Source organism: Psittacula echo, assembly GCF_963264785.1.
Source record: "Psittacula echo genome assembly, chromosome: 7".
In the NCBI taxonomy this organism is placed as follows: domain Eukaryota; kingdom Metazoa; phylum Chordata; class Aves; order Psittaciformes; family Psittacidae; genus Psittacula; species Psittacula echo.
Window position 1 is genome coordinate 40167770 of NC_137740.1, and position 27983 is coordinate 40195752.

Below are 27983 nucleotides of genomic sequence, written 5' to 3' on the forward strand. Positions count from 1 at the left end.
TTAATCTGCATGTTGCATTTATTAAATACATTAAAATCTGTAATGTAACAAAACGTTTTCTGCATACGAAATTCAAAACACCATTTTAAATGAACAAAAGATGGCTCACTTCATTTATTTTTTTTAACAACTAGTGCGTAGCACACTAGCTCAGCTCCACCAACACCAGCTGTTCTTTCTTTTTTATTTGACATTGTTCACAGACTATTACATATTACAATAAGAGTGCTGGATAAAAACATGAGGTACGAAAGTGGTTCAAAGATTATAGGTCATGCAGATCATGCTAGACAGCAAAGAAAGTTGTGAATGAGAAAACACTAAATAAAAATACATAAAGAATGTGCATTATAAAATAAAAAAAAGAAAACCAACAAAACAACTCAATTACACAGCTTTGCTTCTTTGGTTACAAAGTAGATTGAACAATTTCACAGCTTTTTATTCCCACCCAAAAAAAAAAAAAGGAAAAAAAAAAAAGGAAAAACAAAAAAGGAAAAAGGAAATTATACGAAATGTCAAAAAGCAGAGGAATCATGGCAATTTCTCCCTATTAGAAAGTAGAAACAGAAATGAGCGAAGTTTTCTTCATCAAAATAGCCCATCAATTATTTATTATATCACAATAACTGGTGACTACCTGTACAGATGCACTATGGTCTTCATACTTACACTCTATACAAAATTTACATTCAAGCTGGATCTTTACTACCGTAAATAAATACCAAAGGTAAATTGCCATTAGTGTTAGAAATATGCCAGGATTCTTTTGTTCAATTATTGCCTAAACATTTTATCTATTAAACGCAATCCCATCTATCATTTTATTGATACATACATTTATTAAAAAAAAAAATTAAAAAGTTCTGTGACATTGTTCATGTACATTATGAAAATAGCAGCCCTGTAATAAATAAAACAAATAAATGAAACTAATGTAGGCAAATGTTACTTATAGTGAAAGAACAGTGGCTCTGAAGATGAATTGTTACTTCTTACCAGACAGCAAGGCTCAAAGTAATCCATGGGACATGGAAACCTTGGAGAGCCACCAGAGCTCTTAAAGACCTCACTCCTGCACACCAAGCAAATGCATTCTCTGAATTAGTAACTTCTTCTACGACTTCCCTTGTGCACTGACGATGTAACAGACACCAACTGCACTTCAGGACACACCAGTGAGGGACAGCTCTTGTAGAATGATTGTCTAATACTGAAAAGGCCAAACACACAACAGAAGCATGGCTACTCGCTTTCATATAAAGTGGAAAGAACATCAGTGGCACACAAGGACAGACTGCTCTCGGGCTTGTGTTTCAATGGAGGCGAGAAAGCTTTACGCTGAGGAGACATTCGGCTGCTGTGGAGGTTGCGTTGGCTGCGGAGGCTGTGCTATCACTGTTTGCGCTTGAGAAGTGCTACTAGGATTGGCCTGTTGGGTTGAAAGTTGGGATAACTGATCATTGTTTGAGAGAGATTTTAACAGTGCATTTTCTCGTTCAAGTAAAGAGTTTCTTTCAACTAATTCCTTTATTTGTTCCTTCAGGACTTCCACCTCTTCTCTTACAGCATACATCAAATGGCTTTTCACTAGATCCTGTGAAGAGTAAGTTAAGAGTTACACCAGGTGAAAGAATAGTTTCATTCTACTCCAACCCCAGGATTTACTATTTTATTATGTCACTGAAGTAAGCGTAAGCCTAGAAAACTAAAGCACTGTCACTAACATACAAACAAATTAGCCTTCAAGATCAAATAACCCAGCCCTTTTATTTACTGTAAAGTGGCCCTTACATCAAAAGCTTTGTTTTCAGCATTCAGTATTAAGTTCTAGTCACCTTGGTTATGCTGAAGACATGGACTAGAATTACGTTCCAGCTACTCAGAGTGAAAACATCAACTCTGAAGCTTTGACCTGGAAGGAGGAGTCTGTGTTACACAGTCCCAAGCATTGAGGTGTACAAGAAGCAGGAAGTAAGAAAACCTTTAAATCAGCAGAAGCAAAATATGGAATAGATGTAACCAAAGCTGAACAAAATGTCAAAGACGGGATAGCTTAAGTGACCATTAAGATAAATGAGTAATCAACTTCACTGAAGAGACTTAAACACACCCTTAAGTTCAATCAGCTTGTTCAAAGAAATTTGTAAGAAAATTAATTCAAGAACATTTCTAGGCCAACAGTAAAGGCAATCACGGTTTATGGGCATCCCGTAGTTGAACCAAACATCTTTTTTTCAAATGATGGTTTCCGTTTGAGTCTGATCCAAATGAAGGGATGTTACAAACTCACAAAACCACAGTACAGCTGGAAACTTATGCTCAGCGACGAATCACTAATCCTATTAGAAATAACTTATTTTTTACTTACCATTGCCTGTTCTATTTTGTTGTCAATGGCAACAACACTTGCACCAGATGCACTGTAAATATAAGGAGAAAACTTTGTGAGCATTACTGTATCATTCAGTTAAAACTACGCACCCACTGGCACCCACAGGACTCCTTAGAACATGCTGTCACTGGGAGGCTAAAGCTTCAGATTCAAGAACTCAGTACACACTGAAGGGGGGACTGGATGGGTGTCCCCCACTGTATTGCCCAGTACAGTTACAGCACTTAAAAGACACTGATCCTTCAGTTTATTATTCCTCAAACTATGCTTACGACACCCATAACCAGAAAAATGCATTAGAATAAACAGTAAAGTAACTGCTTTGATTTCTTGCCTAATTATTCAGCTTTCTTCACTGGAGAAAACAGGGATTTCATAGGATATTCATGGGGTCCTTACCTCTAGTTTTATTTCTGCTAAATTGCTCTTATAAAGATTGTGGGGAAAAAAACCAGAAAACTGTTATAATGTTTGTTCTCTGCCTTTACTTGAAGACTACTTTCCCGTTAAAAAGTTCCTGGCTCAGCCCTATACTTCTGAGCGAGTGGCAGCAGTTAATAGAAGAGTAAGACATGACTAAAGCCCTGAACTCCATGAACAGATTGACTTGTTTTCAATGAATTCTCCCTGGATCACTTTCCACTTCTAAGAAAAGCACTGCAGTTTGCTGGTTACAGTCAGGGTCAGTCTTGATCTGAAGACATATTAATACAGGCCAGTCCAACAAAACATCTCAGTCATCACTGTAAGAATGCATATTTACTGTGCAAAGCAAGATGTTGAACTACACTTTTAAATCCCAGGTTACTGAAATCCAGGCCTTAATATATTTGGTCTGTTTTCAAGTCCCAGTACAGGAATACAAGCCAGATGCTCACATGGAGCTCTAAAGGTGGAACTTTGGGTGGGCCGAAGTGTCCCTGTGCTCTGGCAGAGGCTCATTTCCGGGAGATCAGGAGGGGAGCTGCAGCTCTCCCCAGGAGGTCAGCCAGGTCAGCCAGCACTGCAGCAGAGGAATCCCCCCATGGCAGCCACAGAATGCTCCATCCATACACAGGTCCCATATGCTCCAAGTCTGCCCATCCACACTAGGTCTCAGTGGTCTGATTTTACTCCACAGTGCCATGTCTGACACAAGATGGCACTTCCTGGGCTATTTACCAGCCCTGTCAGTGATAACTACTGATAATGCTCCCCCAGCAATGGAAGTTGCTATCAGCAGTGTGCAGCTATGTTTAAAAAGTGAACGTCCTGGAAAAACGCAAGGCTTCCAGTCATGCTTGGAAACTTGCCTCTCTGAAAATACGCAATATTCACCAAAACCAAGTGTTAAGAAAAAAAGCTAATTAAGGCTTTCTAAAATGAGCACTGGCAATATGTTCAGCAGTATTAGTTATATAAGAGAAAGAAAGCTCAATTATTAGAAGAATGAGAGACTATTTAGACAAAGCCACCCTAACAAGACTCACAAGAACTGACAGTACCTAGCATCAAGCATTTACAAGTAGAGGGAATCAGCTTTTCAAACTGAGGAAGCAACAGCCTCTGTTTCCAAACTGAACAAAGCTTGCAGTCTAAATCAGAAGTGCTAAACACTCATTTGACAAGAAAATTGTTCCAGTATCTTGCTGTCTTCTAAGCCTTTATCAAGCCATATTTGTAGTAAAGCTCCTCAGATTAAAAACTATTTGTAACTAATTAGAAAGTATTCCTTTCCACCTTAACATGTTTCAGATTTACCTGAAACTATCAAAAATGTCTGTGTTCAAGAGTCATCAAAACCCCCAAGACTGCTCCATGTCCCAGCCCTTCATGAACACCACCCTAAGTCAGGTGAGGTAGCTCTGAAGAGATAAAGGGAAGGAAAATTAAAGCTAACAGCAAACTTAGCAGTGGGATCTACTGCATTTTTACAGCATAATGATACAGCTTTTGTTAATATTCTTCTAGTTTGAGACAGGGGCTTTGTTCTACTATTCCTATTTTGTAGTTAGATGATTTAAAAACCAAAGCTCACCTACACAAAAACTTAGGGCATTCCATCAGTTCCATAAGAACGCCTATCAAGTGGAAGATAGGCAGTCTTCTCCTTGATCACCCGAAACACTCGTGCCTGCATTGCACACTGCAGAAGTACCTTTCCCATGCTGTACCCTGTGCTCCAAATTCTTGTCTGCCTTTTAACAGAGCACAGTGTTCACTATGTGGGTGTAAGAACTGCCCCTCCCTGTAAGTGTGATCTGAATGCAGCCAGAGAAGCTGTCGTCCTCCCACCAATATTTTACACTTTACGTGATACTAATGGACAGTGCTAAAAGCCATAAGTAGTTTATACACTAATTTGTTTCATTATTTTTATTGTCCTTACCCCCAGAGCAGCTTGCACTCTTACCGGCCCACGGAGTTGGGATTCCAGATCTGCTTCCTGCACAAACCTCCGTGCCCCCACTCTGCATCTCCAGCAGGCAGAGCCCAGGACCATGCAGACTACCACCCACCCAGGAAAAGCTCATCCCTAACAGAGTGGCCTCCAGTTCATCATCAGGATAAAACCACATCTAACCATTTCATGTCACTTTCTAAAAGCGTATAAGAATTAGGTTTTATGCTAGCATAATTCCTAAATGATTCTGTCATTTCTTCGTTCATTTTATAGCGCTCCCCACAGCAAGCAGCTCCTGTGAGACATTCAGAAGGAGAGTACTCCAGTGCTAGCTGTTCTTACGGTACAGGCCACGTATGCTGCCAAATCTTAAGCTTTTGTCTTTTTTTCAAATCCTTAGCTGTTGATATCAAATCCCAGTTTGCATAAAAATACTTTATCCCATGGCTGTAGAATGAAATGTATAGATTCAATCCAGTCCTTACAAAAAGGCCAGGAGAAGAAAAGAAGTTATCTGTGAACTGAGTCTTTTTGGATGGCATAACTCAAAAGAGTTTGATACATTCTGTGGGTGATCCATCCATTGTGTATCCAATGCCTCAACTTGAAAGTTCTTGAGTTAGAAGTGGAAAGATACTATTTAGCTCTTACAAAAAAGACCAATTACTATGTTGTGCTTTTAGACAAAGTTGATTGCTCCAGGAGCTACACAACTCTGACAATTATTGTCAAAGCTGTAATATGTGAACAAAAATCCACATTAAGGTAGGCAGTTTCAAGGGATGCATTATGCATATAATTTTTTTTCTTTGTAACTGCAAACTTCCCACATACCCCCCCTCAAACTGAGCTTTTGTAGTCAACCAGCTACCATGTGTACACACAGTAATTGATGAGAACAATTCAGTCTGACTTGGAAATCTAAGTTAAGGTTACAAAAATGAAGGCTCTGACCAAAAAGAAGTTATATTGGTGTACCAAGATCACTCTGAAGCCTGTTAAGTACAAGGCAAGATTTACAGTCAGTAAAACTGACAAAGAGTATCACGCACAGTTTACCATTTCCAGAGATGGATGGCAAACTCTATGTTTTCCTACCTTATCAGTCAGGCAAAACAATTTAGTCTGAGAAATCCTCATTTTGATTGTTTAAGAAATCCTAGTGGCTTAAAAATAATTTTTTTTCCACATTTTACTTTGAAAGCCAAAGGAAAAAAAGATAGATTTTTAACTGCTAATAACATGGCTTAGCTATAGCTCACAATCAGGTATGCAGCATTTGGAACAAAGTGGTTTTTATCAAACACTTACAGCATGCACCTCAGACTTCTTTATGGTGTATTTTAAGTATATTTTTTCCCTATGTCCTACAACTCAAGAACAGATATGTAATTTTTTTGTCTCAAATGTCTTTCAAACAAACAGAGAAGTGTCCTGGACAATCATGTACATACAGATTAAGAAAATGGGAAAAGAACTTCTAAATCTAAGTACGTGTTATGCAATATACAGTAATCACACTTTCCATAATGAATCACATTTCTTCAAAGCTTTGGGATAATTCTGACTTCATTGCTGTAAAGTTTTTTCCTGTGGAGACATGGCATCCCAGGAGTATGGCAAGATATTATTGGAAAGATGTTTCAGTACCATCAACAGGGTGTAATATTGTTAAAAACCAAGTGTTTGGTAGCTACTGCTTTAAATTCAAATTTACCAAAAAAGTCTGTATTTTGGGCAAACCCATCTAAAGTTTCTACTGTGCTATTACCATCCAAAGGCAACCCAAGCACAGAAGAGCAGTCACCCAGACCCATGTGAATATGCCAAGAAGCCACTATTCCCCTTCATAATCTTCTCAGTAATGTGCCATATGAGAAGACAGACCCATGAAACTTGTGCCCTTAGCAACACTTATGTGAACACTACCCAGAAAACATCTGCGGGCTTCTTGCAAATGTATCGGTAACAACCAGCATTTCACTAATATTTAGTGGTTTGATTATTACCAGCCCTGAAAAAAAAAAAAAAAAAAAAACCAAAACCCCAAACAAGTGAAAAATAAACAAGTCTCTATTTTACTCGAGCAATTTAGCAATCTTCTACTGTCTACTGCAATAGCGTGTGGTTAGCTTTGCTGCCTTCAAATGGTCCCAAGAGATAGCCGATCATGGGAGAATAATCCACATTTGTTAGAAAAAAACCAGTGAACTTTCAGAGGAAGATTTTCTATTATGTTTACACTAAAGTCTCTTAACTCAAGCCCCTGAGGTTCACAACCTACTTCTGAAGGAGCTGCAAAATGTAATTAAGAGTCTACTGCCAGCAGACTTAAGATCCTTATGTTTCACAGAATGTTAACCCCCACATTTTGTGACGGGGAAACAAAGGGATTTTGAGGAAATTAAACGAGCTTATAATATTCACAGCAGAGATTTCTCTTTCAAAAACTGGGGATCACAAAAAAAAAACCCAAACAATTTTATAGTTATCAAAGTACTCAAGTCTGACAGCAGATCCCCACCTGCATCAGAGGCCACACTGCCTACACAGCTTGGAGCTACCAGGGTGCCGTCAGTCTCCTGTCCTGCTGCTGCCAACACATGCATTGCTGGCAGAGCTCCACAACTGAGGTTCACCATATCTTGACCCTGTGAGGAGCTCTCCAGAATGAGCTTTACTGGCTGTGCCCTTGGAGGGCACCTTTATAAACCTCCATTAGGCTTCACTAGAAGATTACTGTTAAAAGCTTTCCAGCTTCAGTCATCTAGTAAAGCAAAACTACCTAACATCATCTTGAGAAAATCTAGTAACTGGGGTATAAATGCAAAACCCGCTAAACCGCATGAAAGACTTTGGATGGAACAGAATTTTGAAATTTCTATCAGTCCTCATGAATTTGATTATGTTTTTACAAATACTTGTTTTTACCACAAACTCTTCTAATAGCAAAGAGGCAAGACTATTTTAAAGGAAGCCATTTATACTCTTCTACCTGAATTTAATGTTTTTCTATATCCCACGTCTCCAGTACTTGTTTCAGACATTGTACATAAACTTCGGATGTGTGAAGCCTTAATCACTAATTATTTGATTTTAGGGTTTGTTTGTTTGTAATCAGCTTACTCATCTTAAGAAATATTTTAAGTTAAGACCTGAAAATAGAGAAACAGATGAAGGCAAGACCTTAAAGTGAGCTTTTTGGTCTACATACCAAAGTTGTATTCAAAGACCTGAAATTAAATCATGAAGTCCTTGGAACCTAAATACCAACTCTGTCCCATAAATACAGGAAAGTGGCATCATCCAGAGCTTAAAGCAAAAATGCAAATTTGTCCAAGTTTCTGCCACAAAAGGAAGACGTACTTTTGAAACTAATGCTATCACTTCAGCAATTAAAGAAAAAAAGCAGGATGCAATAGCATTTTTTAACCATCTGTGTTGTACAGTATACAAATTGTTGCCAAGCAAACTTTAAAGGATTCAGTTAAGTTTTGCAAGTTGAAAAGCCTCTCAAGTCAAACACAGCCAGTACAATGATGAAATAGTTATCAATACTTCAGTTGCTAAACAAAATTTATATTCTACAGTGGTTGTTAAGCAGAAGTATTGTGATAAGCCAGAGCATCAAGGCATGAAGTCACATAATTACTAGGACTTCAACTTAATGCTGACAAAAAACCCCTTCAAAATCATAAAAATGCAGGAAATAAACAGTTTGCAGCTACTGATGAATTAGTAATGCATCTCTGACAAGTCATATCTGTGACAGATATGACTTTGTTGCACTTCACTGCAGTTTCTCGCCATGAGTTCAATGCTAACTTAGTAGTTTTACTTTGCCATCATATCTTGTCACAGTTCATGTTTGCTTCCCATCTAGCTTTACTTAAGCAGAATGAAAGAAAGCCAGAAAGCTTCCTTTCCTGGTTTTGAGATCAAAAGAATATTTAACTCTTCCAAAATTGTGTTTAAATATAACATTTACACAACTTGTTTTCTGATACAGGACTCAGAAACCACAATGCCAAAAAGTTTCCCTTTTTTTTGGAAAAGGAAGCTGTAAATATTTAAGTGATGGTCAGCCAGCAGCTGACTAGCATTAAACTCTTTCAGCTTACACGTTATGTATGATACATGCATAATGGAAGGAGAAAGGAAAAAATGTCATGTCATGTATTTTAGACTTATTTAGCATTAAAGTTCAGCACGAATACTTCGCTTCCATGACTACTTTTCAATCTTCAGGCTGCAGAAGCCCAGTGTAAAGTTCTAAACACAAGCAGCAGTTCTGTGCAAACAAAAATGACAAGAAACTTGCATAGAGCGAAGCTGTTCATGCATACCTCAGCACGTATGCATTCCATAGTTAAGTATTCATACCTATCCCAGAAGGTCTTTGACTCGCGTAACTTGTTGAAATGGAACGCTTGGTAGAATGCAGTTGACGGATTCCTATGAGATCCAAGAATCAAACAAACATATTGAAAATGGGTACGTAATAAAAATACTCTCTTATTCAACCTGCATTACAAAGCAAATTAGCTGTCCAGACAGGTTAAATTTACAGACTTCACAGAATGCCTGAAGAACAGTTTAATGACTAAAGACCTTATTGCTTCTATGGCTTTCCATTAAGGACATCCTGATTCAAAAAGAGAAAGTAATCCTCTACCCCTATGGATTTTCATGCTATTTCAAGCTTCTACTGTAAAAAGACAACTGTAAAGCCATTAATGAAATATCTTATGTCATACTGACAATCTTGTATAGGTAAGCTGTTTACGACTCTAATGCTAAATTCAAAAGATACCTTTCACACTTTTTGTAATTCACAAAAGAAATCTCTGCAAACAATACTCAGTATTTCTGTTCAACTTTACACCCTACTTTATACACACACTTTCTCCAAGGGAACTTAGAAGTCAAAGCTAAATATGCCACATACAAGCTATGACAAATTAAGTTTCAACTGAAAACCAGATCAAGTTAAAATTGAAAAGCGGAATCTGAAATATGCCTAATTCTGTGAGAGGCTGTCCATTATCCTCACGTCCCCTTTTTTATGTGCAACAGGGCGACTGTTGTTTGGACGCGCTTTGCCAAACAGTCAGTCAGAACACTCTAGCTACTACCCCGGGTCTCACAAGCCTTCAGCACAGGCTCCAGTAATCTTTCTGCAAACTGGGCACCACAGCACAAATTCTGCCACCAGGGCCAGACCCCTGAGACAGCCTGACCTTCCTCGTCCAGCACACACTTGCCCCACAGCTGGCAATATACCAAGAGTGCAATTTGAAGAACTTAATTCTCAAAAGTCTCATCTGAACACTTACCATTTACAAGATACTGGATTAAACTCAAAGTCAAAATTCTCTACTGCTAGTGGCTGTATGAGAGCATGATACTTAAGCTTAAAAACTCCTTTTCTGAATACCACAGTTCATCCTTACATTGGTACAGTTATACCAGTCCTAGAGAAGGACACAACAGCTTAGCTGAAACATCTTCAGAAAAGCTAGTATTATTTCAAGTTCCTTTTAAATGCAGTTTTAAAATTAAATGTTTATGCCAACGTTAGAAGCACAGGTGCCCCTCCTCTTTCTAAGTTTATGGCAAGTATGCTTCTTAGAATTGTCTTCAAGATATTTAACGCTTCCATTTAAGTACAATGACTGTATAGTTGAAATCACAGAACAACAAAAAAAAAAAAACCACCACAAAACACACAAGCCATAACAAAACACTGTCTGAAGTAATCCAATTCCCATGGCACGTGTATACCAGAAACCTTGCAAGAGTACCAGTATTTGTGCATTTGCAGTGATCAGGAATGATCTGTTTGAAGTGCTTGTTACTCCCCCTTCCACCTTCACCACTCTATCCTTCAAAAAGACAAAAATCATTGCGAGTCTGGAATTTAGCTTAAACCTTGCTACAGAAGTTGTTTGACCAAATTGATGAATATACTTTATATTTATGCTTTTAGAAGTATTGTACACTTGAGGGACAATTAAATACAACTAATTATAGGAAGAGCAACACAATAGCTAAAGGACATCTGAGTGATGTAGGGACTAACATATGGAAAGCAACTCGCATCTGCAGATCAAGAGAATGTTCCTTTGTGGAAGGGAAGGACAAGGCCCAAGCTCTTCTAATTCAGTTGTGAGTAGTATGTAAAATTCTCCTTCTCAGAATGTGTCTGTAAATAGAAAGTTATTCAAGTTCCAAGATAAATTTACTTGCAACATATAAAACCTTGTTGCTATTGTTAGGTATAAGAAGTTGTGGCTTATAACCACATGGCATGTATTTCATACTATTTTTATACTGATACCCTACATGCTATATATTCTTGTGATATTCTTACGCAAGTATCTGGAAAGGTATGAAAGTTTTGCTCATTTTGTACTCCCTGATGTTGAAACAGCTTTTGCATTACTTCAGACTATTAAGAGAACATTTTTTTACTAGATAGCTATATTTTAACAAATGTTAACTAGGGGAAGAGAAAGGATGCTACCTAAACAGGAAAAGCAGATCCATAGAGGTAACATAAATGATGCCTTATGTGCAGGTCTCAACTACTATGATTGAGTTTCAAACTGTTGAGATATCTATTTTTAACCACAAGCAGTAAAAGGTTTGAGAACTACTAAAAACTTCTTTCAGTTTGCAGAACAATTGAGAAAACAGCTTACAGTAGTAATATAACATGGCCTGCTGGGGCTGCATCATGACTGAAACAGCAGAAGTCCTTCTGACAATGCTCAAACTGAATGTAGGGACAGTCCAGACCAAAAAACCAGATTCCTCTGTTGCCCTCCCAGCAGATGGCGAGGTCAAGTTTCAGTCCCAGTTGATGGCAGACTGCCACAGGGGAGCAAAGAGTCAGCCAGAAAGGGGATGCCAAGCCAGGAAGTGAAAGCCCACCTCCTGTTCCACAGGAGGTATACCAGGTGCTTCCCCTCCTCCATCTCTGATAAGAGAGGAGAACAGGTATTCCCAAAGGACAGAGAGGCTTAATTCCAGTCCCAGGGATTATGACAGGCAACTATCTTAGCACATTTAAACTGTATCTTGATTGGTAAAAACTGCCTCCGTGCCTCTAAAGAAGTCCTGCAACTCATACCATATTTATTCGCTTTAGAAGCTCACAAATGTCAGTATTCACAACACACTCTGATGTTACGGTTTCTGACAACAGTTTTTCTGCAACAGAAACTTGATCTAAATTCAGTTCTCAGAACACTTTCATAAGTTTTCCCTTTAAAAGGGAAATCTAAACCACATCCAAAGTCTCACCTCATATTCAAGAGTGTCCTCCCATTGCCATTAATTAGCATATGCCAAATACAAATTCTAGAGAGCTCTGCTTCACTAGAAACCATGCCCATGAAAGCTGGCAAATTTTCAAGTACACAGATAAACGCTTTTTAGTTTAAACAACGACACTGAATTTGGATGTGATGGGTTATCAGCTTGGCATGAAGAAGTTGCTGCACAGTTGCCTTTTTTCCATCTACTGCCTTTGAAGGAGGAATAGTAACATCATTGTTCATGATATAGCTGAAGTTGCGTTTCAGTCTTCAAACTACCGATCAACCTCAGCAATTAAGGGCAACAAGAAGAGAAACTTGTGAAGAATACCACACTTTTTACTCCAAGGTGGAAAAGTAAAAAATTCAGACTAGACCGCCTCAGACAGTTCTCTCTCTCTCTCAATATCACTATTATTTTCATTGACTTTGAGAACAGGAATGATTCAGAAGACTGAAAAGGCCTAAGTGCCTGTCTTTGAAGAACATGAAAGTATCTGATCAGACAACCTGTAACCTCTACTCAATGCCTCAGAGGAAAACCAAAGCAAAGCAGAACCACCTGCTTGTTTCTACCTAGACAGCAGCAAGCCACCATGGATAGCCTTTCAGAAGCTTACATCAGACAGGAATTCCTTCCAAAAAATTAATGGGCCTCATATAGAAAAAACACAAAAGATGTGATAAAGATTGTCATAAAACTAGTAGTGCTTTTAATGCCATCTTGCATGACATTTTTATAAGAACATGGCTTATACAAAGCAGGTCCACCATGGATAACCACTCTGTACACATGGCTCTCCAATGGTTCAGTGGAAGAGTGGAAGGATGCATTAAACAGAGCTCTCCAGGGCTCTCCTCCGAATGTGTTATGGGACACTTTAATCCACGACTTGGACAGCAGAGTACAGACTATCCTTCTACCCGCAGATGATCTGCAAGCACTCTGGACAGCAGGAATAGAATTCTGGAAGCTCTTGCCCAATTGGAGCAATGGTCTGAAATAAAAAGGATGCAATTCAATGAGGATAAGCATGAAGTATTACACTCTGGTAGCAATAATCAGCTGCACAAGTACAAAACATAGAACGAGTAGCTGACTGCAATTCCATCGAGGAGAATACAAACAGAAGTTAAAAATAAAAACCTTGCTAAGACGTCAAACTTGCAATACTCCTCTTACACAAGAGGTATGCATATTAACTGAAGTCTTGTTTTATTTGGCCTGAGTCCTTAACTTAGATTGTATGGCCGGCTTTGGATACCAGCTCTCCAGAAGGATATGGGCCTACCCAGGTAAGACCACTATAAGGCATGTTATGTTCCATTATTTTTCTCCAAAAATCAGAATCACTAAGTAGGAGAATTAAGCATTTAAAAGAGATGAAAGACTTTACACAGTTCAAAGTATCTGTGAAGGGAAGAAAACTTGTTTTCCTGTTAGGTTTAAGTACAGCACAAACATTGTGAGGTTTAATTGCAGCAAAGAAAGTTTAAACTACACACTAGAGTTGTTTTTCACACAAACAGCAAGGAATAGAAAAGACTTGTTAAAGAAGTGGTGGGATTTCCATATTGTCATTCTAGAAGATAAACTGTCATTGCTCTAAAAGATTTCAGGCCCTAGCAAGAACTTTAAAGCAGAAGTCTGCCTTTGAATAGGATCAACTCTTACAAGAACTAAATCTAACTATGAAATAGAAAAGAAAGAAGTAAAGAACTGGGATTGGGAATTGAACAGCAAGCATCCAGCTTCCTATCCCTCCCACAGAATGCTATAGGAGCCTGACAGTGTACCTGTAAATAAAACTGTGTTCTTCAGCCGCATTTATCAAAGGAAAGATGCTAGTATGTCACTCTGTACATCCTCATTATTTCTACAGTGCCAGAAGTGAACTAAAGTTTGAGAAATGTGAGTCAAAACTAGCCTGAACATGAAGTCAGCAAACAAAAGTATGCTACATCAGAATTTTTATTTAAGTCAAGAGACCTGACAGTATGAACAGTCTGAGCTTACTTAAGACAACTATCAGCATACGCAGATGTATTCCACTGGAGTGATCAACAAGGAATCAAGACATTAAAAATGAAAATATATACAGCATTAACTGCCTATTTTGATGTGCACTAAAGGACAAGAAATAAATCCCTCCTTAGTTTATAAAGTTTAAAGAAAAATTGGATGTGTTAGTACCCAGAAGCATTTCAAACCCAAGGTAGCTTTTAGTTATGTGTCTTACTGAACACAAATAAAGGGCTGTGCTTAACTAGGTTACGAGCTATGACCTGCAGTGGAAACTGATTACAGTTGGCCTCCAAATTAAAACACTCGGCACAGTTTATTTAAGATCTGAACAAGGGGTTTTGCAATCACTTTATCATAGCTTATCAAGAAACTCTCAGTAAAGTTTATGGCATTTCAAGAATACGTTTACATTAGTAACAGAATTCCTTTTCCATCCCTCCTAGAAGACATTTTGCTTTTTTATTTATATCACCTTCTATTTAAAGCAACTGCACTTCGAATCAGCTTTATTTCATAAGACTCCACCTACAGAGTAGGTTACTCTCAAAACAGAGTAACTGGAGAACAAAGCATTGCAGGAGAAACTTGACAATGACTAAACGTGGGGAAGTCAATGTGGAATTAAAGAAAAAAAAAGAAGTCTCAAGATTAAAGCTCTTAAGCTTTGTGTTGAACTACATATTCTGTTCTCATAGTTCCTTAAAGCCATTATACTTGAAATAAATGCACTGAAAAAAAACCCCAGCAAGAATTAGATGCTGTTACATTCAGTTTTAGGTGCATTCTAGCTGCAGAGGACGGGAAAAGCTGACTCATTTAGCAGGTTGCATGACAGTTTTTGAAACAGCAGCTCTCAATCACCATGTTGGACTTTAAAGAAGTTCACAGGCTATTTATAAATGAAAATATTGTAACACTGGAGAGAGAGCATATTGCATGAATCTGACCTCCACTTGAAACATCAAGAGAGACACAAATTTAAGTGCTGAAAATCACCAAACTAGGACACACTTAAGAGTAGTTTTATAATTGAATTCAGGAAGAAGGAGATGAAAGAACACCCAGATGTACTACAGAATCATTAGCAAGACAGCATGAGCAGCACCAATGTTCAGTTTCAGGCTGCTTTCAAACAAACTACATACAACACAGAAACAATGAAAATCACCTTAAGGTAACTTTACTGAGAGAACTAAAGCAGCATACATCACCTGGAACAAGGCACGGAAGTCTGACATCAGCTGCATCTCAAACTCCTGACATTCAGATTTCAAGTATCAGAAAAGAGAGAGCTAGATTTTGCTACGAGTTGCATCACCTTTCCATAGCAAAGATCAGAGCAGTAGCCCATACTTTCTTAGCCTTGTTCTGAAGAGGATTTTGGAAAATAATCTTACGCAGTAACTAGACATCTCTTAAGGAGAAGTGAATAAGAGATGACTGTCTTAAGTGCACAGGGTAAGGAATTCCAGCAGAGGCATTTCATTCATCACTTGCTTGCCCCGTCAAGATGTTGGCACCAGCTTTTCCCTGTTCTGGGGTTTGGCTCTCTAAAAAAAGACACCACTATAATTTTTTTTAGTCCCTATGAACACTAGGGAAAAACAGTAAAACCACTTCTACAAAAACTGGTAATGAGAATGCAGCATGGACAGAGCACGCTGTATCAACATTAATATTGGTCAGACCAGAGGGATGCAGTGACTAACCTGAGTATTTAAGGAAGGACAGTTGGAAGCATCTTAAATACTTCAGCACACCCTGAACCAAGAGCAGTCATTGGTATCACCACATACCCTCACCTGAGGAAAATCACCATTTTTCTCGGTTATACAGGAAAGATGCCAACAGCTTCTTCTCTTGTCCTAGCACTGAATAGTTGTAGAAGACACTTTTATACCTGACTGCATTTTAAAACATACTCAAAGCCTTTAACAGTCTTATACCAAGTTAAATCAGAGGCACTATGCCATGTTATACCATTATGACAGACTTGAAGTGATACTGATTCGAGAGGAAAAGGTTATGTAACTTCACTTTTTCATTGTCTGATAAAATAGCAGCAAGCTTTCTTTTCCCTCCCCTTCCCCCACCTCCAAGGATTTGACTATTGACTGTTAAAATCTGGTCTAAAAACCCAAGAAGTATTTTGACAGAGTATTAAATTCAAGCTAAATTAACAGGTAATAATTTGGTATCAACAAGCCTTCTGCAAATAGAGTTCCTTGCTGAAAAATCAACATAGTTTCTTCCACTATATATTCCAGAGAACAGATACTACAAAACACTCTTCAGCACACGTTGCATAAAGATTTGCTTTACAGAAGCTAACTAGCCTACATATTTCAGGTGGAGCTGCACCCTGTTATTTGCTAAAGTCTACCAAGTTCTGCTACCAGTAACTCAAAGCCTTCTCATTAACATCACTTTGAAGTTTCTGCATTTGAAGTCTCTTGGAGACACTAAGTCAGTAGAGTGCAGGAACATGAAAAATGACACATTTCCCTTGATTTTATTACATTCTTTGAAAGCATAAGTCCAAGTTTCTATAAAGAAATTAAGTTTACGTATACTAGCAAAAATTAACGAGGCCAGTAGGATATCATGCTTCCTGTTCACAAAGCCCTGGATCGATAAAACAGTGGTACCTTGCCTTAAGATGTAAATAACATCAGTCAGTAATAATTTCATTAATTAATTAAAATAAAATTAGCTGTGTTAGGTAACAATCACCCAGTATTTCTGAAGGAGCTTTGCTGAAGAGTTCAAATAGTAAATTCTGATATAAGTATTTGATACTAATTATGGAAAGAAGAATGCAGGTGCTTATCTTCTGAATCTCTCCTTACTTCTGATTACAACACCTGTAACTCAAAACTCTAATGTCGAATCCTCTTGGGTCCAGAAAACTCATCCCCAAACCTCAGTAGTCCTGTACAGTAGACAATCCTGTAATCATGACAACTTCAAGGTCATTCAGGACTCACTGATGATCTTTCCCATCCTCTACATACCATCTTCCCACTTTTCAAAGCCAGACTCTGTGAACCCTTAGTTCACTCTTGACTAGTACTTCTGTTCCAACCAGGCAACCAATGCTCTTGTTCTCTTCCACCCCGCAAACAGCATCAGCACACACACACTTATTAAAATACTACCTGCTAATAAAAGCAAGGCTGTTTTGTGAAGGCTGTCATGGTTGTCAGTCAGGCTGAATTTTAATTACATAATATTACAGACTGTGTAAGGACTGACCCGAGTGATTCTGTTCTCAAATCAAAACACATAAGTGTAAGATTTCACATACTAATGACTTCTCACTGGTTAAAGCTAACCTTCAGTTCTTGTACGTAGGGGATACAAGACAATGTAGTTCACGTGATGCTTCAACGAAAAAACCAAAACACAGTAGACCACATCTTCAAAGAGAAACAACTATAGATTAGAAGTTGATAAACTTAATGGCAATGGAGAAAGTCTTTTGCTTGACCCAGTCAGAGATTCTTGCCAGTATTAAGAAGCTTTCAAGAAAAGCCACAGAGAAGCCCATCAGTATCATCCATGTTCTGATGAATTGAGACAAATTTAAAACAACCAACCAACCAACAGACCTCTTGAAAATAACTCACGGTCTCAACAAACATCTTGAATTTCACAAGGTAGGGAAGTCCTTCAGCATGCATTGTCATCTACTACTTAATACCACTACGCCATATTACTCTTTTGCAAATTATCCCATTCAAGAGAGAAAGCTTGGAATGCATTTGAAAAGAAGACCCTAATATGCTGCATGATAGAAGGCAGTAAAAAAAAAAGAGCATAAATTCCTTATTTCTGAATTTAAAAGATCCACACTTGCTCATACTGCATTATACATACAAAAATCTGGAAGGGATGTCAAAAGTATTGACTTTTACACAACTTGACTGGTAAAGAAGAAGACATTTATTCGTATCTATGAACATGTTATTGTACAGGATTAGGCTTCTACTGCCTGCTTTGCCCACGATGCTAGACTTCTTCAAATCTACTGATGAAAGGGAAAGCTGCTCATGATTATTCATGAAAGTGGCCTTGAACAGTAGAACAGCTGGCTTGAGTATTCATCTTCAAAGAAATCCGCTCAAAAATTAGATTTTCCCTTCCCCTCCCAAGTTGCAGTACAGAAGTTTCAGATGTTTCAGTTATCTGTAACTACAAGTGGTTCCTAGCTTTTGAAAGCAAAGTATTTCAATATCTGTGGAGCAAAAAAGCAAGTGGAAAAAACAGATTAAAACAGACTGAGTCAAACCACACCTGTCCTTACCTATATAACATTGGTCAAGAAAGCATCTATTAGCAAACATTTTAAATTACATATTTAGCTTTTAGAAAAGATATCAGAACCTAGATCATGTATGGCATGGTTTCTTACAGAGCATAAGTGCATTCACCTGCCTTTCCACATCATTTACAAGTTCATTATGACTCTCCAAGTTTCAGGCCAGCCTGCACTCAGCTGACCTTCTAACTATAGCACCATCAGTATGAGAGCTTACTGCTTGGCTTAAAGAAAGTGTATTTTTAAAAAGGCATTTGTAGGGATGGTCAAAGAATTTATGGTCTTTGCACCCACTGAACAGTGCTCTACATAGGAGATAATTCCAGGAGTTGTCATCTACACCCCTAGTAAAATAGCTGAAATAACCTGACAGAGAAGCAAGCAGGGTTTTTTTTAACCCTCATTTTTCATCACCTCATCCTCCAATAAACCAGACAAGTTAATCCTGCTCTAGATGGATACAAAATCTTCAGCTACTGGTTTTGGTCAATTACCTCCTTTCTTTCTATGTTACACTTCTGCATTGCTACCTCACATACATACTACATTCATTCCCTCCCAGAAATCAGTGTATCCGGACTGTGTCCTTGCTGCAAAGCAAGGCAAAGTTGAACAGCATCCGGGGCTGCATTAGGCAAAGCATGGCCAGCAGTTTGAGGAAGGTGATCCTTTCCCTCCACTCAGCACTCGTGAGGCATCACCTGGAAGACTGTGGCAAGTGCTGGGCTCTCCAGTACAAGAAACACATGGACATATTGGAGAGAGTCCAAAAAAGGGCTATAAGGATGATGAAGAGTCAAGAAAGCATGTGTTCTATGAAAAAAGCCTGAGAAGTCTGGGACTGTTCAGCCTGGAGAAGAGAAGGCTCAGGGCGATTTCATCGATGTATGTAAGTACCTGAAGGGAGGGCATAAAGAAAACGGAGCCAGACTCTTTCCAGAAGTGCCCAGTGACAGGACTAGAGGCCATGGGCACAAACTGACACACAGGAGGTTCCCTCTGAACACCAGGAAACACTGCCACTGTGAGGGCGACCAAGCGCTGACATACAATGCTACTCAGAAGCCATCTGGACATGGTCCTGAACAGGTATCTCTAGGTAACCCTGCTTGAACAGTGGGGCTGGACCACATGACCTTCAGAGGTCCCTTGCAACCTCAACCAGTATGCAACTCTGACTGGTGTCTGCTATTGACACAGATCCCCATTTCAGTTTGTAATCTTTAATGAGTGCTAGACAAACATCACAGTTGCCATTGATAGACAGCTGACACTTCTCTATGGTACTAATTAATACTTCTACCTTCTCTCTGCACTGTTAAAAGCATTCAAGCAAGCTGTCACGATACAAATGCATTACTTCTAGCTTCTATCAGAGCATATATACAAAAAACTTCTTGGAATAATATTATCATGCAAAATAAAATATGACAAGCATCCAGTTGTCCATTTGGCTACATAACTCACCTGCACAGCATGACAAAAATAGATTATTCTATAATGCAAAAAAATTCTCCAGCTCTCAATACACATCTGTATTTATATGGCATGAAGTTTAAAGCTGGAGTAATTTTCAAGAGAAGGAATGAAGATACAACCTTACACTGCACTTCAAGTGACCTTTTATGTCTGGAGAACCTTCTCAGAAGACAGTAGCTTTAACAGTTGCTATAAATACTTTTATCTTTAAACTTTCTCAAATATAGGAATAAAAGCAGACACATGTGGCTGACAATCTAGATTTATCTACCAGAACTAAACCAGTTGTACCTTACCAGGAGAAGTCTCACAGAAGTTTCTTATGGAAACTTTGCTGACACACAGAAAACACAAAAAAGGTTTGCACTTTCCATGAGCAACAGAAGCTGCTAGTCACCAGCTTTACAACTGAAAAAACTAATACATGGCCTCAACATGCAACAGGACAATATTGAAATACCTATTTCAATAGGGAACAATTACTTTTCACTATGTCACCTGAAGTCATAAAATATTATCAGTAACTCCTATAAAAAAAGGAACAGCCTGAGACAAATTTCAGCTCTTCAGTAGTTTGACAGCCCTGCCTGCTCAAAAGAACTAAATACTTTAATATTCAGCTTTTAACAAGAAGTATAAAAACCTTCCATGAAACATATGCTGTTATTTCTACCATACAAGACAGCATTCAGAAATGAGCTGACTATGAAACACTTGCACTCTTCTGTAGGGAAGCAGAAAAAAAAATTAACCCGCAGCAGCTGAGCAGAACACTTAGGAGTTTGAGGTACAGAGAACCATTTATGTCAGAGTTGGTACACTACTGTCTCTAAAACAAATTGCACTGTTTTGCTTTTTGAATTTATTTCAAGTATTTTTCCCCTTTCCTCCTTATAGTAACTATATAATCTGAAACACAGCTCATTAATTTTAAGTATGTATTGATTCCTCTTTTACAAAGGCGCTTTAATGTTTGAACTGGGAAACAGCGCTGGGAAATCACATATTTCTTCCTAGGTGTCTCAGAACGCTCAAGAACTGACTGCATGGCAAGACAGGCTTTCCATAATCTAGAATCTGGTATGGTGCTCTTGGTACATCAGGAGTTACCTTATGTAATTTTTGTTACAGAAAGGACAGCCATAAATGAACACAACTAACTGGAGTTTTGTCTGCATTAACCTCATTTACCTGTTGCCAACTGTAATGTTCACCTCGGCAATTCTATCTCAACTATTTTTCACATGCTGCAGTCTTGCTGTCAAACTGAAGGCACTCATGACTGTAGCATGCCTATCCTCTTTTCATTTCCACCTGCTTCTAGGAACTCTTGAAAACACAATCCTTCAGGAGAACTGAAAACATTCAAGTTTGCAGCTGCAGCAGAACTCAAATCTCTAGTAAGTTTATGAGCAAAGTGAAGCAAAGGACAGTATTCAGTAATAATGCAACTGAAGTATTGCTTACTGGTTTGTTATTTGCAGGATGCTTTCTTTTTTCTTGACGAGTACAATAAAACACGCATCTAAGGCAACATGTAAGGAAACCCTTATCAAAGTTGTATTAATGCTCATGCTCAGTTTTGTCCTTGTATTATGAACATGGTCTGAAAAGCTCAGTTTTATCAACAGTTAGTACACTATACAAATACATGATTTAGCTGAGCGGAGAGATGTATGCTCTGAAAAAGTCTGCACAATCAGGTTTTCAGCAGTTTAAGCTGCTGTAGTTGACAGTTCACAATTGCAGCCATTCATTAGCGTTCCTGGAATACAGCCTGCACAGTTCAAGCTGGTCAGCTATCTCTGGAAAACGATCTATACTCTGTTCCTTTTCCAACATGCCTACTAATATTTTGCCCCGAAAGTCTGCCAAACATGTAGGAGGTTTGAACAAGCTTTTTCAGTAACATTCTTTTAACAGAGGCAACATATTTCTTTTTCCCCAAGAGCCAAAATAAAGTTATTAAGCCAGTTGGAATATTATGCTTGTCAACTACAAGTTTGTGTATCCATGGGCATAAATGTGGATAGAGAAACCGACATACACTGCTCCTAAAATCCTCTCAGGTACTCTAACTGCACTCCAGTCAAACCAATCAGTACTGCTGCTGAAACCCAGCAAATAAAGAACCAGGGCAATTCTGAGATACAGTCCTTCACGTGTTTTTATAGTATTTGTCAGACTCCAAATTTAAAGTGGACTGCAATATCCACATCTGCTTCAATAAGAGTACCATGTCCTCTATCCGTGAATACTGTCGCAGTTTATTCTACCTGTAGCCACATTTAGAGAGGAAAATAAAATAAAACTGTTATCCTGTAGATCTTTAACAACTTCCACAGCAATGGAAGGAATCACAGTTTTGTCTACACCAGTGTAAAAGTGGACTGGATTAACAAAACGGGAAATTAAAGATCTTCAAGCAAGGTCTTGAAAAAAAAAAAACCAAAACTGGGGGGAAAAAAAAAAAAAAACAAAACAAAAACCAAAACCAAACCAACCCAACCAGTTGTACATCTACAGATATATAGAACTATGGCTTTATCAACTTACACCTCCACCTCTGTCTCAAGAGTTTTATTTAAAATAGCAGACCGTAATGATAGGAAAGACGGGAACTGACCAGCTTTTTCTCACTTACTCGTTTTCTCACATTCTGTTTTCAAAGGATTCCCATCCTAAATTATTTAGCTTCAGAACAGCTCCTCTCCATATTACAAACAGTGAATGACTTATTAGACAAATCTAAGCTATTTTGAGCTATACAGTATTCCTTGATGAATCACTGTTTCAGAGGATGACTATAGAAGAATGACCTAGAAGTTTGTCAAGCTTCAAGTATGTACAAATATTTAAATATAATTGAAAGTGTCAGAAAAAATGCGGATACCTGCCTACACATTGACCCCCTCTCTCTGGGTATGTTACACATTGAGATAAAAGAGAAAAAAACACTTTCCACAAATTTCCAGCTCTCACGATCACAAAGTAAACTCTCTGAACAAAACCAAGCATTAACTTCCTGAACCTGCAGGCAGCCTGGAACAGTGACTCATGATGTGTGAACTCCCTTTGTGTCCTATTAGTTTTATCAGAGTATCAACTCCGAGCCTTTTAATGACACTTGAAGGTCTTCATTAACTATTTCACCATGGATTTCAGTAGATAAAGCAGCTGGGCATAGGCCCACAGGAGTAATAGTGCAATTTAAATGGCTGGAAAGAGGAAAAAAGCAGGAGCAAGATTATAACAGCAGACAAGCAGGAGACAGTTTTATAGTAAAGCCTTCCCAGCAAGTAGAGCAAATAAAAACAAAGAGGCAAAACAGCCTTAACAAGCTGCTAGGTCTTTGTTTTCTCCTTTCTCTGTCTGAAACCAGTGAAAGTCAGGCTACTGTTTCAGGGGAGTAAAGAATAAACTTAGATCTACTAGTTCTGCATGGATCTCCTACTTTGTATGAAGCCTAGAGTTGTTTAAACCCAGGAGAGAGTTTCAAATACCATATAGCCCCTTGTTACATGTACCACTTCAGCAAACAACCAGGTTTTATCACCCAATGCAGAAACAAACAACTGAGAAATACGCATTTCTTTCCAGATAACCACGGTTTAGTTTCTCTACTGATTATTATAATGTGGCATGCCAAAAAAGCACTCTACTTCTAGAGTCCATTCTTACTTCTTACTTGCAGTTCTCAGAGCCAAGTTTCTGAAAAGGTTTCTTTAGAAATGAACAACGTGTGAAGCAATGTTGCAAGGTGGCTCAAGTTCAAAGACAAACCTACATAAGTAACTTTAAAAATCACTTGCTTGGGCTAAAAGTACCAAGAACTGTCTCACTGGTGTGCAACACAGTGAGCAGCCTAAACGTTTGAATAAGTAGGGCAAACTTTTCGTTGTTACTATATCAAGTGATTAATTTGTCTCAGCTAATCATTTGTTACTGGAATTTATATAAAAATGAAGTATTAGAAGATATACAACAGGAACGTAAAGTACATTAGCCTCTTTCTGACTCCTTAATCATCAGAATGATTAAACACAAGACAAATCCTAGAATATCTTTAAGGTCCCTTCCAACCCAAACCATTCCGTAATTCTATGAAATCATCTTCTGATAATATACTGAACTGTGAAAAAACTTTATCAGCTTGAAATTTAACCTTATTCGCACAAGGAAGAGCCTGTCAGCTGGGTCAGCAATCCTCTTAAGGAATGCACAACTGCTAAAATATTGTAACTGTTTAGCTTCTTCTTTTAAGTCCTTTACTGCTTTAACTAGATCTAGCACAACTCTCCACAACACGGCTTTTGCTTGCAGTCACTATCTCAAACTCAGCATTAGTCAAAAGCTCTGGTGAGCACAAGGCCTGCATTACCGCAGATTTAACTCTCCAAATGCTAACCTGTCATGAAGATACCTTCTCCATCTACTCACTCTGACCCCACACATGCAGCTGCTTTACTAAAAGGCACTCCGAGCATCACTGACTCCATAATCTCAAAGACTAGTATTCTCTCAAGGTGAGGGAAGACTTTCAGGATAATTCATCGGACTTTCCCATAATGGTGTTACGCCTACTTTTAAAAACACAAATACATATAACCCACATGTATTTCATTCCTCCAAACTACTGCAGTCCTAACAGTAAATATTAATGACATTAATTCAGTGCTCTAACACTGCTTTCCCTGAAAGTCTTCTCTGAAAGAAGTCAATTAAGAGGAGTTTTGGCCATCATACTACCCTTCAGAGCAGTCTGACAAGTCTATAGGAATAAAATTCACATATATGCTTCCTCTTTCAGGCCCTTTGATGAGCCTGCTCATACTACAGATTCTGCTACAATTAATTGTAACAAATTACTTTCCTATAAAGAAAACTCATTGTAAGATTGTATTTTCCACTGTGCAGATATCTTTGCCCAAGTAAGTTGCAGACATTTTTTTTCAGTGTAAAAGACGCATTATCAGAAGAGCTTTCACTGTGTAAGGGCACACAAATTCACATCCAGATGCAACTACTTTCCTCACTAACTGGTACTATGAACTGCAAACTCAACAGCAGGATAAAAATCAACAATCTGTTATAAGCTGTTGAAGTTATATATGTTATAGATCTGTTAAAGTTTTCCAAAATTCCTCACCCAACGGCCCCAAGATAACACTAAGCTTCTATTCTTAACAACACTGCAATATAGTGGTGTCGATAAACCCATTTTAACCTGGCTGTCATTTGAGTGTTTTACAATGTGCTCAGGGGAAAGGAGCAGACTCCCTTGCATACTGAGCAACTGGGTGCAGAAGGAGTTTTCAGTCTTTGATTTGGAAGAGGTGCATTACGTGTGCATTAAGCAGCTTTCAGGGTACTTTCTGCTTTGTGAGAAAAGTAATCACACTCACAGACTAAGAACAAGTACAGTCCACCACCTGCTTAAACACTTTGCTATGTACTCCTACAGGGAAAAAAAAAAAAAAAAGTAGTCAAGGTAAATTTCACTACAACTTCCTGAAAATATGAACTTAAAAAAAAAAAAAAAAAAACCTGAAAGGAACTTGAAAGTCAATTTTTCCCCCCTTCAGAAAAGCTATTTTTATGGCATTATAAAATAATTCATACCTGTCTTCATCACCATCAACAGGAATAGATATGCCAAACACAGAGCTGGCAAGACTGTTCATAGGAGTACTTGCAGGTAACTGAAGAGGATTTGCTAGAGTGTCTGGAATGGGAGGCTTCACAAGAGGTTTATTTTCAGCTATAAGAGAAAGTGGTGGCTGAGGTAGGGGTTCCGATTTTCTTCTAGACTCATCAATCTGGCCTACTAAGGACTGAGCTTGGGTCTGAAACTGTCCAAGGTTTGACTGTGGCAGATTTGCAGGTACATTAGGTGTGCCTTGCATTAACGAGTGTCCAACATGCTGCGGCTGGGCAACACCAGTACTTCTGCTGACAGAAGTGTGGCTCGTCAGCTGGGACTGGACTAGCGTAACAGGGACATTTGGCATAGTAACAGAAATGGTGGTAGATGCAGTAGGCACACTTGTACCAGGCACAACCGCAGGCACGTTCTGAACTCCGGAGACAACAGCATGGGGAGAACCAGGCATTCCGGACACTTGGCTGCTTCCACCCATTTGATGCTGAGTCACAGATTTCTGTTGCACAACTCCTGCATGTCCAATGCCTTGCTGCACCACACCTCCTGGTTGTGGAACGGCAGGCTGACTAGCTTGTGTCTGGCCACTCTGCATTAATCCTGATCCCTGTCCAACTGCTTCGCCAGGCTGTGCTGACACCCCCATCACTGGTGCTCCCACAGGTGAGGGGTTTTGGCCAGTCACCTGCCCCACAGGAAGGCTGGAAGCCACAGTATTTGGAACAGAGCCTGTAGTAGCCTGCTGAATAGCTCCTTGAGACTGCATAATTGTCATGTGCTGCATGTATTCTGTCTGACCAGAAGGCTGTGTCGGCAGTAGACGCACCGGTGGAATCTGGGACTGAGAGTAAGCAAATTGTTGAGGCTGAGTCACTGGTATGCTTGCCTGCTGCACCTGCTGCTGTGCCACAGGAATGCTTGGCTGGCCTATTGTCACATTTGGAGGTGCCATGCCTTTCCCATTGGGTCCAGCCTGTGCAACACCCTGTGTATTTACCTGTGGTTGTGACTGCTGTGGCACCATCATTTGCTGATTTGTTACTGACGCCCCAGAAAACATAGACTGAGCAGTATTTTGAGGTACGGCCCCACCTATGGGTTGTTGCAGCTGCTGTTGTTGCCCAATGACAAAATTAGGTTGCTGTAGAGAGGACTGGTTCATTTTCTCTGTCTGGATTAGCTGTGACACAGCAGTCAAGGAACTGTCAGCTACACAATCTGGGCCATAGGCCGATGCTGGCATAGCTGAGACCACGACAGAACCTCCTGTGGCACCAAGGCCACTGTCCCTCTCTTGAGTGGCCTGCTCAAAGGTACTGCTGTGCCTAATGCAATCTCCAGTCCTGCCCAGAACACCACCACCATCCGAGTCCCGGTCATAATACTCCATACACGTCCATCGTCCTCGCCTGTAGGGCTCCCCTGTACCATGGTCCAGCTTGATCACCCTGAAGCGCGAGCTGCATGCAGCAGCCACTGTCTGAGACATTGTCCCAGGAGCAGCTGATGCAGAAGGCCCTGTGGAGGGCAAGGCAGTTTGAGCACTGCTGGCTCCTGCCACGGCAGTGCCAGGAGCGGCAGCTGACAAGGGCGCAGCAGAGCTCTTGGGCACAGCCCCTCCATTGGGAGCCACAGCTGGCACAGCCGCAGCTACCCCACCAGCAGCCACAGCCAGCTGCCCATCCAAAAGGAGATTGGGAGAGACAGTGCCAGGAGTTTCGGCCTCGCCCACGTTGTTGAGAGTCTCTTCGGAGGAGCTCCGCTCACACACATCCTCAGGGCCGTAGTCCGTGGCTCGGGAAACATCAAAGATTTCAGAAGATACGTCCTCAGTGCGGGACTCATCCGGGTCGTCCAGGCTCTCTGTGTCCTCGGTGATGCTGCTGGCCACCTGAGCCGTGGTCACGCTGGTGATCTGGAAGCAGCTCTTCTTTTTGGCCGGCATCTTGGACATATTTCCTCCGCGGGTAGGGGCTCCACCGGCCGGGGCGAGGCGAGTGCGTTGATGGGGCGGGCTGTCACGGAGTGCCGACCGGGCCCCCGGCACTACCGCACATCCTCCGGCTGCTTCCTGCGACAGGCGGGCGGGCCGCGGGGCTCCCGCTAGCGGGCGGCGGGCCGCGCGAGGGGCGGCGGGGCTCCTCCTCTTCCTCCCCGTCCGCAGCCCTCCTCCCGCGGCCGGGACGCGGGCCTCCTCCTCCTCCTCCCCGCCACAGCCCCCGCTCTGAGCGCGGCGGGACCGTCCGAGCGCCCCGCGGCTTCCTGCCGGCCGCGGCGCGGGCCCCGGGCGCGGAGGGCGCAACAGCGGGCCCCTGGCCCGCCCCGCGCGAGGGGCCCCGCGGCGGCCGGGTGAGGCCCAGGCGGCCCCGTCTCCCCCCCTCCCCCCCGCCCTGTC

At 40.1% G+C, this 27983-nt stretch overlaps 1 protein-coding gene across 5 annotated transcripts; it reads right to left on the reverse strand.

The window, feature by feature from the left end:
- Positions 1 to 27973, reverse strand: TSC22D2 (TSC22 domain family member 2). Of its 5 annotated transcripts, none has more exons than XM_080623119.1 (4): positions 25549 to 27973; positions 9162 to 9233; positions 2372 to 2423; positions 1 to 1597 (listed from the first exon to the last, which is right to left on the reverse strand). In XM_080623119.1, exons 1-4 carry the CDS (start codon positions 27540 to 27542, stop codon positions 1337 to 1339), a joined length of 2379 nt encoding a protein of 792 aa, XP_080479245.1. In that variant the 5' UTR covers positions 27543 to 27973; the 3' UTR covers positions 1 to 1336. The 5 variants fall into 5 exon arrangements, with proteins under 5 accessions (XP_080479245.1, XP_080479247.1, XP_080479248.1 ...); XM_080623122.1 differs by having other exon boundaries at positions 1459 to 1597; positions 9125 to 9233; XM_080623121.1 differs by lacking the exon at positions 9162 to 9233.
- Positions 27974 to 27983: the final 10 nt, after the last annotated feature.